The sequence below is a fragment of the Perca fluviatilis genome, chromosome 2 (assembly GCF_010015445.1).
Source record: "Perca fluviatilis chromosome 2, GENO_Pfluv_1.0, whole genome shotgun sequence".
Classification (NCBI taxonomy): domain Eukaryota; kingdom Metazoa; phylum Chordata; class Actinopteri; order Perciformes; family Percidae; genus Perca; species Perca fluviatilis.
This window is the reverse complement of record NC_053113.1, coordinates 29477603-29490664: the sequence shown is the minus strand read 5'-3', so window position 1 is coordinate 29490664 and position 13062 is coordinate 29477603. Positions and strand designations below refer to the sequence as shown.

The 13062-nt window shown below is 39.6% G+C and overlaps 1 protein-coding gene across 2 annotated transcripts; it reads left to right on the top strand.

Moving 5' to 3' along the window:
• Nucleotides 1–20: 20 nt before the first annotated feature.
• LOC120545703 (Rab interacting lysosomal protein) lies at nt 21–12772 on the top strand. Of its 2 annotated transcripts, none has more exons than XM_039780256.1 (8): nt 21–714; nt 2530–2656; nt 5282–5403; nt 6495–6680; nt 8521–8690; nt 8869–8994; nt 9077–9175; nt 11358–12772. In XM_039780256.1, exons 1-8 carry the CDS (start codon nt 376–378, stop codon nt 11482–11484), a joined length of 1296 nt encoding a protein of 431 aa, XP_039636190.1. In that variant the 5' UTR covers nt 21–375; the 3' UTR covers nt 11485–12772. The 2 variants fall into 2 exon arrangements, with proteins under 2 accessions (XP_039636190.1, XP_039636197.1); XM_039780263.1 differs by having other exon boundaries at nt 23–714; nt 2533–2656.
• Nucleotides 12773–13062: the final 290 nt, after the last annotated feature.

Genomic DNA, 13062 nt, shown 5'->3' with positions numbered 1-13062 from the left:
AGGAGGATCCTGCAACGAGTAGCCTGCAGGATTACTGTCCTGGACTAGCGAGCCTTGTGCTATAGTTCACTTGCGCTGCGGAGTACTCTATGTTCTTGTATTTTTGACTTGACTGTACTTGACACGTTAAATTGAAACATTGAAAATTCATGACGTGTTGTTGGAAGAGGAGCAAATTAAGTTTAGGCGTGTCGGTTGCGTGGGCTCTCAACATTAACAATGTGCGCACTTTAAACTTGACATCTGTACTTGTTCGTCGCTTTCACATTTATAATCACTTTTATTTTACGACTGGCTGTCATGTCGCGCTGACGAGCCACTGTCGGTTTCGATAGCAGATAAAGAGCATGTGAAGTGAGCTGTTCGGACTCAGACATGGAGGCACATGAAGCACACTCGGAGACCAGAAACACAGAGGGCTGTTTTCACAGGACCTTCTCAGCGCTGACTGTGGATGATGTGTATGAAATAGCCAAACTGATCGGCACCGAGGTGGAGAAACTTATCGATGGCTGTGGCAAAGAGAGCGTCGTGGGTCTGGTGCCAAAGATAGTGAAAGTGTTGGAGCTGCTGGAGAGCTTCGCATCGAGGAACCACGCTCACAAACTGAAGGAAGAGGAACTGCTCAAGACCTTCGAGACGATACAGCTCCAACAGCAGAAGAAACGCGCTGGGAAAGAAAGCGACGAGGGCAACGATAAAAATGAGATACAGGTGAGAGACATGGGAGCTTTTAGCTAATCCTCCCAGCATTTCGTCAACAACCTAACGTTATAAACACCATTATTTCCACCCACTGTGTGCGTGTTATTTCAACGTTACAACTGTGTAACACTGCTTTACTTTAACGTTACGGTTGTGTTCTATGTCGAACAAACGTCGAATAGTTGACGGGCAGGCCAGAGGAGCCATATACTGTAGATACGTTACATGGCCGACGCCTCCCAAATGTAGCTAGCTAGCGTCAACATTAAAGTTACAGAAGGCTTGTATGGAGTGTATATGTTTGATTGTTTGGGCCCTGACGTTGCCTTAATATAAACTGTACTAGCTACTACCTTGCTATTTCTCACGGTGGCTGTCATTTCAGTTAACTGAGTACTGAATTAGTGTCAGTTGTCAATTATTGTCTAGAGTAGTAGCTACTAATTGGAATCCGACAAGGCGACCGCGGGCTACAGGCTAAATTCGGTGTTGTAATTGAACGTTGGGATTACAGTTGGGATTTAACAATGTTTACGTTTACATTTGTTTTTATACCGTGTTGCTGTTCTATATCCACTACGTTCCGCTTCCTTCCCGAGGCTGTTTTGCAGCAGCACCGTGTTTTTCTCCCATCACGGAATGCTGTCTGGACTAGCCAGACCCTCCCTTGCAGCGCTGTGGAGGGCGGCAGGTCTGGCAATGCGAGATGACCATGTTGCATTTTAGCAGTAGCTACTTGGTGTTATTTGTCAAAGTTAATGCAGACTACTCATGTTTAAATTAATGTAGATGTACAACAATTATTCATGATGATGAAAAACAATAGTTAACGAGTTAGTGTATTATAACATTAACTATTTTAGCATGTTGTATTTTGGACTACCAACAAGACAAAGTGGGCAACTGGGTAGTAGGCCTATAGTTTGTGGATATTCAGTTAACAGAAACTTTAAATAGGAATATCCACTCTAAAGTATGATATCAGGGGTTAAAAGGGCCTCAGCAGCTCAATTTTGCTCGATGGCCCCAAGCAGGTTAATCCAGTCATCTGTATGTTCCACATAGCCTATGTAAAACGTTATTCTGCAATGTAAACAAACATACTCCCCATTCTCCATCTCTGGTCATGTTGCATACAAGTCATTGCGTGAATGCTGATTCAGCAGCATTCACAGTATTGTTATCCGATTCTTCAGCTTTCTTTGGTCGCCTCTAACTTCTGCATATGTTCAGCTACAAAAAATATCAAAATGTTCAGCTTTTTAAGCACATGATGGGACTTCAACATTTGTCCTGCCATTTTTTTTTTTTTACAATTAAAGTCAATGAGACCAGGCTTCAACTCCTCTTCTACTTCAAAATCTATCTCCTACTTCATACTTTCACCCACAGACACCAATCAAACTTTAAACCATTCACAAAAACGTAAGCTATTACTATATAACTACTACATATGGGATATTAAAATAAATGCTGCTGTGACAGAAGTACCTGTTACTGTACAGCCAAAGGAAAGATTGTACCATAAGTGTTATGGTTTAATAACAAGCCAAGTAACTTAATTGTTGTGAAACTGTGGGACAACCAATCTTTAAAAATGGTTTTGTAAAGAAAAAGCAATTATTTGTTTTTAAATACTTTGATCATACTAATAAAGTCTTAACACATTTATGTGTTCTGTGCTGTTTAACAAGACATCTGTAATAACTTCACAAAACTAACAAAATGACACACCTGCTTGGACACAACCTATTTTGCAGAGGGCAAAGGGCAATTACATCAGATCTTGCTATGGTTTTACAGTCAGTCTCCCATCCTCTCAAGCAGGAGCTGCAGCAGAAGGAGCAGCAGTGGAGGAAGAGGTGTGAGGAGCTGCAGGCACACATACAGCAGCTCCAGGAGGACAGGGAGGAGCTGCAGAGCAGGCTGAAGGGCAGCCATGCACAGGAAGGTAGGTCCAAAGATTTAAAAAGTAAAATGTATAGTTTGTGACTTCCCAAATCAGCTCCAAAGTACTTAATTCCAAAAGCAACCTTTCCCTGTTCTGCGCTACGTATAGGTTATAAGTTTTAGGTAATATAAAATGAACACATGTGCATATCACAAAAACAGTCTAGCATGCTTTGTACCTCATTGCTTATGAATTAGATTTGAATACTCCAGTCCAAGAATGCAAAAGTTCTTTTCATGAAAATGCTTCAATGACTGCATATTCAAAGCAGCGGGTTAACATGCGTCGTATGTGCTGAGGCTGAAAACTGTCAAACTGGTCGTTGCAATGTTAATAGTGCAGTTATTTTGTGGGGTGAAGCAGCAGCAGTTGTCTCTGGTAGGATATGACTCAGAAGAGGGCTGTGTTTACCCTGTAAAAATAATAACATTGCACAGATAAAAAACAAAGAAATTAACATAAAAATATAGAATTTTATATATATATATATATATATATATATATATATATATATACCGAGTACCAATCCGATACCAGTGTGTCATATATTTTATTATGTTTTAACAACTGTATACTACTATCCCTGTATGGATGTGATATGATTTCTATCTTTGTTGCCTGTCTGGCTCAGGTTAAACTCTTTGTGAAACATGAACAAACACAAAGAATGAATGCCACAGAACTTTCTTTTATTATCCAGTTTGACAGTCAGTTATAACGGAAAAAGAACATAAATAAACTACTTTAACGTAGATTTTCTTTAGGGCTTTATTACGTGGTATCCAAAACAACTCCAGTACTTCCCTATACCGATACCAGCGTTTTAGGCAGTATTGGAGCCGATACCGATACTGGTATCGGCTCCATCTTTAATTATAATGTTTTTCCTTTAAAGAACATTTTATCATATTTTCACTTGGTAAATAAGTCAATATTTTGTAAAATAGGAAAAATAAATGTAATGCTAACTGGCTGAATAATTATTTGTTGGTGCAAATAATTTACATTTGACACTACTTCATTAATTTAGTTTTAATAGTTGAAACAGAAAAATACATCATTACTTTTTCTCTCTCTCACCACAGTAATGTGAGCTAGAGGATGGATTCACCTTGCTGACTCTTGTTTTGTCTTGTACTGACAGGAAAAACAAAATGTCCTAATACCGGTTTATTTGACGAGGCCATGTGGCAGGTGAATGTGATAATAATCTATTTTATGTGATTAATGTGACTGCTGTTAGGCTCCAACACGTTACTCAGCTGACGTGAAATGTGCTGTCGATCATTTCAGTTTAATAACAAGAATTACATTTTAAGGGACTAAGTATACGGTTGTAATCTGTGCCTCCTAAATCCCCAGCATGGTTTAAAAGGCTGACCTTATTTTTTGCTGCAGCACCAGTATGTCTGTAAAAGGTCACTTGAACCAAATCATAAAACAAAACACAAACATCTTGCCGTGAATGGTATCTGTATAGCTTTGGTTTTATTTGCCTAGGTTTTGAGATATCTCCGTCAATGATTTCTCCCTCCTCTCCGATACAAGAGAGGTGAATGGAGAAAAGAAATACATCTGAAAAAGTCAACAGTAAAGTCATTCTTTCCGAACACAATGTCCAAGTTAATTATGTTACTCTAGATAATCCACAGTCCTCACTGTGAACCTGTTTACTTTTTAGTGAAAAAAATGTTCCCAGTGAGTTCTGTTGATTATCCTAATTTACTGGCCCTGGAAAAAAGTTGATGTTGAACCTTTTTTTCCAGTGCTGTGCTAAGTTAGAAATAAGGTGGCAGTGGTGGCCTAGTGGTTAAAGAAGCGAGCTTGGGACTGGGAGGTCGCTGACCAACCGACAGGATAAAATCTGCGTGGGGAAAGTGAAAGAGTAGCGCTTGTCCCTCCCTCATTACCACCACCGAGGTGCCCTTGAGCAAGGCCATTAACCCCAACCGCTCCAGTGGAGCTGCTCAGTGGCCAGCAGATCACACTGTGGTTGTACTGGGCAGCTTCCAGGTATGAATGTGTAACTGTGTGAATGTGACAGGTCGTCGTTGCAAATGAGAATTTGTTCTTAATCGACTTACCTGGATAAATAAAAGGTAAACATTTTTTTTTATTCTGTTTACCTCTATATGCTGGGATGGTGGCATATATTTAGAGATGAATAGCTCAAAACACATGAAACTGAAAACACTTGGAGTAAGCCAGAGATACTGTATGTGTTTTGTGATTTGGGTGAACTGAACCTTTAGGTCTGTGGAAAACACATTAAGATGGTCCTATTTTTTCATAGGATGAAAGTATCCAGCTTTTTTTGTATTTTTTAACTACTCTTATGCAGTCATCACTCTACTTTCTGCATTTCCCATGATTAGTTTGTTACATGATAGATTATTCGACCCTACAGATCAGTAAAGTTATTAGCCATCTATTAAGTATATAATCCAACAATATAACACAACCTATTCTATACCTGAATTTTGTCATCGCTTAATGATTGTTACTCTAAATGTATTATAACAAGAGTCATAGCCAGCAGTGTTTTAAAGGTTTCACAAACAGGATGAATGTTTAGGGCTACTGTTTCCTTTACCTGACCCTTCGTGTTTGTGTTTATATGTGCAGACCGTGTCCAGCGGCAGGAGCGAGAGGTGATGCTGAAGCTGAAGGAGGTGGTGGACAAGCAGAGAGATGAGCTGAGGGCTAAAGTCCAGGAGATAACCACCATTTCCAAAGAGGCAGAGGCGGTAAGGAGACACAAACACAAATGTGTATGACCATTCCTCAGCGTACGCATACATTCATGCAACAGCATCTCTCAAATCATTTTCCAAACATTTTTATCATTTAATTGATGGAACAATGGGCAACTGGCTGTCACTGGGTTTCTAGCCTGAAGAGAAAAGTAGAGAGAAAGCTCTCATCCTTGCTGGAGTGCGTGACACCTGGACACACAAACACTATTTTATTATTTATTATTTTTATTTCAAAGTTTGGTTCCTTAAAGGCATGTTGCATTTCTCATAGAAACAATAGTGTTTATTATACATGTATTACTATTTATATTTGTACATGAATAATTAAATGTATCACATGCAGCATCAAAAGAGAAGTTACGTCATGTAAATTACACCAATAAACACACTGAAAGACAGAAAGTGTTTCGGGGAAAGAGGGAAGGGTGCAGAGATTATCCACATAGTTACTGGTTCAGGATTTAACTGCATTTAACACACAAGTCTAGGCAGAGTTTTCACCCCCACACAGCCATTGTGTGTGTGTGTGTGTGTTCTTGATTGGGTGTGTCTGTATGTGTGATAAGTCATGTATACCACGTGATTTAAATAGCAGCCATAACTTTGTGTGTGTGTGTGTGTGTGTGTGTGTGTGTGTGTGTGTGTGTGTGTGTGTGTGTGTGTGTGTGTGTGTGTGTGTGTGTGTGTGTGTGTGTGTGTGTGTGTGTGTGTGTGTGTGTTAATGCTTTGTCAGTTGACTTGGGTCTGAAAAAACGGCTCATGGTCAACTGAACTAGTTTCTCTGTTTGCTCAAATGGATGCCTAGAATGTTTTTGCATCCTTAAAATGAATGCTACACTTGTGTGGTTTCATTCCTTGCCCTCTCCTTCCCCCAGACCTTTGGTCCATATCTATTGCATGGAGACATTTTCACCCCATTCTCAGATGCAGAAAGTTTGTCTTTTTGGTTTAGCCCCGGCTTTTTGGTTTTGGGTTTAAGTATATTTACACCTGGTGGTAAATATGAAACCTTTTTAGTAGGTCTATTTACTGCTGGTTCATATATTATTGTGTGTGTGTGTGTGTGTGTGTGTGCACTGCAGCTCCAGGAGCAGTTGGAGCGCTTTATGAAGATGAATGCGGAGCTGCGACACAAGCAGAACGTGCTGCAGGCCCAGCTGAAGAGCACCGTGGAGAGGAAGGCCGACATGGAGGCCGACCTGAAGGAGAAAAGCAAAGAGATAGAAAACCTCCAAACTCAGCTGGACAAAACCAACAGCAACGGACCTGTATGCACGACCCTTATTTATATATACTTCATTCATTATTTACTTTATTTCATGTCTAAAAATTTTTTAGCCTACTTCTCATGTGTAGTAAAGGGTTTGCTTCTCAAATTCAGAGATGCTTTTACATTTATTTATGGTATTAAAAATCAGCACTCACTGAGCTGCAAAATTAATCTGGACAATTACCTTATTTTGCTGTTTCCCTCATTTTAAAATGTTCTGGACTCAAGTAAATGGAAAGCTTGTACTACTGATCAAATGACAGCTGCTTTCAAACCTACTCCAACCAAAACAAACTGGCATGTCTTTCCAAGCTTTCACAAGCTCAAGACTTTGTCGTTGACTGCAGTTTGATGTATTTTTGTAGACTGTATGACAAGAGGCCTGTACTACGAATCCAGATTAACATGCCCTGGATTTCTTTCAGTTACCCGGCTTCACAAACCCTAACAACCGCGGTCCTGCATTACCTGTGTCACGACGGTGGTTAACAACTAGTTCAGTCAACCCAGGGTTTCCCAATCCAGCGGCGCACGCGTTACACATAAAAGAGGCGGTGTTTGCGCACCACGACCAATCGCAAACATCTACCAGAGCCGCATTTTATAAACAAGAGGAGCAAACTATAATTCTATATAAATATGAGGAACACAAACACGGTTTTACAGGCAAAATGCAGGAAGGAAAGCTGGCAAAAAAAAGACAGTGTTTTATGTAAATCACAACGCTTATCCTATCAATATCACTTCCAGTGGTGTAGTCTACGTGATAGTAAGCTCCAGGATTTCAATATAGGCTACCCACTTAAAAATGCCCAATAACATGTAACAACATAGGCTACTTTCCATTATATTTTTGATACATTTTTTAAATTGTCATCCATGCTTTTTTCTTAACATCTATAGGCTGAGTAAAGGTATTTTTACCGTAAATTGGTGCATTAAAGTGTATCGGAATGCAGGAAATTAAGTCGTTGATGCTTAAAACTTCCCTGGGGGAGGACACCCAGCCCCCCCACTATGATATGCTATCTATGCTAGCTATGATATGTCCTCCCCAAAAGGCAGATTCTGGCCAATATACAGTAGGCTACAGTACACCCACTATAATAGCCTACATTAGACTACACTGGTCACTTCCCCATCAGGCACAAGATCTGACCATAATTACACTTTTGCTTTCCATGAACTGTCGTTGCTTTAGCCTTTTATTTCAGTTGAAACCCTGGCAGTGCGATCGAGAGAGAAAATAAAAAAATATCAAAACATAATTCTAACCGTATTGGCAACACACGACTGAAGAAACCGACAAATAGCCTATATTTATTCCCTCCTCTTAAAATCTATATCTTTTATAAAGATACCCATCAGTGAATGTTAATGGGGTTGTCGGTCTCTAAATGTTTTAACTTTTATGAGCTCATCCCTCTCTCTCCCCCTCTCTCTCCCCCCTCTCTCTCTCTCTCTCCCCTCTCTCTCTCTCTCTCCCCTCTCTCTCTCCCCCTCTCTCTCTCCCCCCCCCTCTCTCTCTCTCTCTCTCCCCCTCTCTCTCTCTGCGCACCGAGCTCTGCCTGATCTTCTAAGAACGGTGACGCCGTTATCAATCGAGTATTGATTGGTCAGTAGGCGGTGTTATAACACCGGTTGATCTATAATCTCCAACTTAACCTGCTCCCGACCAGGTTAGGTGTTCAGCATGAGTTACCACGGCGATTGAACCTGATAAAAACTAATCCACCTTCGTGGTACATAAAACCCTGGGTTGAACCTGAAGTTAGCTCGTTAACGCCAAATCTTGCTTCGTAGTACAGGCCTCAGATGTCTCTCTGTTCTCCCATCAGCTCAGTCCAAGTCAAACAGCTTGTGAGTCTAAGAAAAAGGGGACAGTTGACCAGAAGGACCCTGATCAGCCGTGCTTCACCAAGAAGGAGGTGCGGGACATCATTTTCGAGAGGAACGAGCTCAAAACCAACCTCTTCCTGGTGCAGGAGGAGCTCAGCTACTATCAGAGGTGGGTCTACTGTCTGTGTGTGCCATCCTTCTGAGAGTAAGCTTTAGTTGAACATGTCCTGTTGCACATTTCAGCAAATTGAGGTCAGTTTAAATCCAGATGCAGTGACTGTTGGTATGTGGGTGATATAGTTTACCTGCAATGTTACATGTACATGAAAATTATTGTGTTTCTGCAGGGAGATCCTGAATGAGGAGAGGTGTCCAGGTTTCCTATTAGAAGCTGTCCGCTGTGCCATCAAAAAAAAGAGAAAGCTAATCAAGGCAAAGATGCTCGGGATTCCAGCAAACGAATGCAGCAGCAGGTCTCTCTTGAACACACTCAACACACATCGTGATATCCAGGAATAATGGGCCTATTGTTTACAGTTTTTGTCTTCTTGCCAGTGACGAGGAGGAGAGGAGTTCTCTATTTGGACAGACAGAAGTAGATGGCACTGAAGTTGACGGTACTACCAAACCAGCTGAGTCACGCATTCGAAACCTGTGAGTACAACTTCGACCAACACTGCTACACTGCACCGACTAGGAACCATGTGCTGGTCTGCAAAAAGCCAGAGATGATGTCCTTATTTGTTTAGCTCTCTGACATGGGGTTTTTGGTAGTGGTGGGTTGGTAAAATATAAGTTGATTTCCTTGCTTGCAATGCTTTACAGTGTTGATTCAACAAAGAAAAAAGGACTGAAGTAAACTGAGGTCTGCAAAAGGCCATAAGCTGTTTACGTTTCCCTCTTTACCTTTACGACAATGTTTGTAGCTGTTAAGAGGTCTGTATTTCTCATAGTTCCAGTGTCTGGCATGCTGGACCATACCTTTTTTTGGTTATCTTTAATGTATGTGGGACATTGTGCTTCTCTTCAATGATTTTTCCAAAGAACGGCTCATCATTAAATAGGCCAATAGATTTGTTTTACTTTTGTATTGTGTACATACGACACAGAGATCAGACTAATTTTGACTAATATTTCTCTTGACAGGAAAGCTCAGGATTATTACTTATTAAGTGAAGAATGTGTTTGATGACTCCTCTCTGGCCAGGACTGAAAATACAGTTGGGTCAAGATGTGTTATGGGGCTTTTGGGGTTTATTATATATTAGGGCTGTCAGCATTAACGGGTTAATCGCATTGTGATTAAGGGCAGAGCATAACGCTACTATTTTGACCCTTTGCCGCACCTTTACTTATCATCAAGCTGTCATACTAACTCCTAACACATCCTACTGCTGCAGGCATGATGGAGAAATGCAGCAGCAACACAATTCTGAATGGCGCTTTTTATTTTCCAAAACTCCCAGACGGCTCGTAGACAAGTCGAAAGCCATATGCACATTGTGTAAAGCCGAATTAAAATATCACCGAAGCACGTCAAGCTTGAGCTACCACCTACGAGCTAAGCATAGTACAGTTAACGTGACTCAGCTAGTGGGCTCAGGCAAAGCACTATTTTGGAGAGTGCTGCTCGCCGACATGTTATTGAAACCAAAGTGCAAAGTGCAAACGCTGTCTCAACCGGTGATCACTGGACGTCAGTGAATAATCAAAATTATTTAGAAGTTACTGCACACTATATTGACTCTGGTAAGTAGGGTTGGGTACCGAAACGTGCTGACATAAACAGTAGTAACGAGACCAAATGAGAACGAAAATGTCGGTGCCTGACTTTACACTACGCCTGACAGCAGGTAACGTTAGCCTACTTTTAGCTAGCAGCTGGATTAAACACGGTTAAAATGCTGACAGCTAACGTTAAACAGTGTAAAGTGTGACTTGATTTCACTGTAGAGGATTCCAACACCGGGACGTAACAGTCTGCTCTGCAGCGCAGCAGCTGCCGTTGTCGGAATTAAACAACACAGACGGTGCGTTCACTTAAAACAGGTAGCCTCATGGTGCATTCACAGTAATTGTAAAAATACCAGTTTCCCATCTGGTGGTTGTTTTTGTCGTTCAACAGCAATTTACTGGTGAAATAAGTTATTGTTATAGTTATGACAATATTATTAAATCTTTAATTTTGACCATGGCCTTAACAATAAACAAGTTCCTGACTGTTGTTTAGTACCCTTCTTTTTTTTCTTTTTTCTTCTTTTGTTTACAGTAAATAAATAATAAACTAATACAAATCTTAAAGTCAAGTGCATAAAGTAACTTTCTTTGCATTCATTTGATTCCCAATCAAGATACACCGGTAATAATTGCTTTCCATTGTTAATATGTACTTAAAAACAGTTCTGAAATGCAAAATAATAGAATTTTAATCATGTGATAAAACGTGATTAATCGCGATTAACTATGGAAATTCAGCGATTAATCGTGATTAAAAAAAATTAATCATTCGAAAGCCCTATTATATATATATATATATATATATATATATGTATTTATATATATATATATGTATATATATATATATATATGTATTATATATATATATATATATATATATATATATATACATATATATACATATATATATATATATATATATACATATATATATATATATACATACATATATATATATATATATATATATTTATCTCTCTCTCTTTCTGCTGACACTGTAGCTGCCCTAACATCCTCGTCAATCCGGGACTATGTTTAGCTGTAATCCCTGACTGCAGATCTGACCTCAAGCCCGTCTTTTCTATTCTGTCTGTTGCAGCTTTGGCTTCCTGACGCGGTCGGGCAGCGGCCGCAGCCCCACCCACATCAGCAACTCCGCCTCCAGCTGGGAGATCATCGGAGACTCAGAGGCCGCTGATGAGACGGGGCAGCGACCGTCCCCCTGAGCCTGGTACTGACCACAGAGTTCACACTGTGAGACACCCTTCTTCCCTCAGTCACAAGTTCTTCCTCAGCTTGTAACAGACAAAGTGGTTTTGGCTCAGGAAAAAATATTACGAGGACATTTGAACGCAGCACTTACAAAATCACAATGTAAGTGTGAGGAAAGAGAGCGTGTGAACATTTTTAAACAAACCTTTATAATTGCTTTATTTCGATCACAACTACTTTCATTTCCCTTTTTGTTAATTTCACTCATGGCCTAAGTTCCCTTATTCTTCCATAGAAGTGATACACAATTATATACAGTATACTGTATATGGTACAGTTTATTGCAGTATTAAGAGGGATAGTTTCAACTCACCACAAAAAAAGATACTTCCTTTTGTATGATTTAAGTTTTAATACAACAATCATGTTATCCTTCATTGTGAGGAATGTGTAAAACTGGGTTATTACGCCTAGATATTTATATAGAACCTCAAACATTAAAAAAGACATTATAAAGGTATATATTCTGAAATTAAACTCTTCCTTCTAGTAATATGGAAAGCAGTATAATAAGTTCACCTCTGTTCCACCACAGGGCATTGCTTAACAATCAAGATTTTTCCAAAAATCTATCATGTTACTTTTACCTCAGTAGGGGAATTTTAAGCCATGTGTTTACTCATGTATTTTTCATGAATTGAAGCACTTTTATGCATAAGGCAGAAAAAAGAAAATTGTAGTTCTATTACAGCATTTTAACCCCTTAAGCCTTAACTTACAGCTTGTATTGTTACAAATATATTTTCTTAATCTTTAGTCATTGCACAGAGTCAAACCCTTTGGCTGGTGTGTGTTTGATGCCTATGCCATACATGTGCATGTGTATATGTGTGTGTACGCACATGTATTCTGGCTGGTGTACCAGCCTCTGCAGTTTGGTTACTTTACTTTGAAAGGAAGCAATGAGCTTCCTTGTGGAAATGAGAAATGGCGTGTTTTTTTTTTGGTTCCCACCATCATTAGCTGACGAGTTACCATAAAGTCGCCACATTCACTTTGTCTGACCCCTCTGAATGTCTGACCATAACACTACTCAGACAATGACAGGCCAGTAATGTATTTGTTGAGAGACAATGTTTGACCTTCCAATCAGATCATGTTTTCCTAAAATACTGTTTGCAATTTATTTTTGTAAGCATGTTTTTGCTGACAAACCAGATTTAGGATTTCAATTGCCATGTGAGTGAATATTTTTGATGAAATGTGTTAAAATCAATAAAAAAAAAAGTATTTTATGTGAAACTGAGATTTCAAGATTCAATTAAGTCCATTAAATATATAATTGTATTGAAAATAAAAATGATCTCGCTGCATTTTTTCACATGATTCAAGAAAAAAAAGACTAGATTCAAAAGAAGGCAATGTGCACCAAATGTTGCTGGTTTTCAAGACTTACAGTATAAGGCGGACGAAGGGGTTCTTCACCATGTCCTGGAAGACAATGGATTCTGGGAAAAAGGTGAACATCAAGGGTGTGTGTTTGCATTTGGTCAAGTTGCACCAGTGTGTGCGGCAAGTTTTGTGCATTAGTG

Coding starts and splice junctions, on each gene's coding strand:
- LOC120545703 (XM_039780256.1), top strand. CDS start 376: ATGGAGGCACATGAAGCACACTCGGAGACCAGAAACACAGAGGGCTGT. Junction 8,995..9,076: donor GCAAACGAATGCAGCAGCAG/GTCTCTCTTGAA, acceptor TCTTCTTGCCAG/TGACGAGGAGGAGAGGAGTT. Junction 9,176..11,357: donor GAGTCACGCATTCGAAACCT/GTGAGTACAACT, acceptor TGTCTGTTGCAG/CTTTGGCTTCCTGACGCGGT.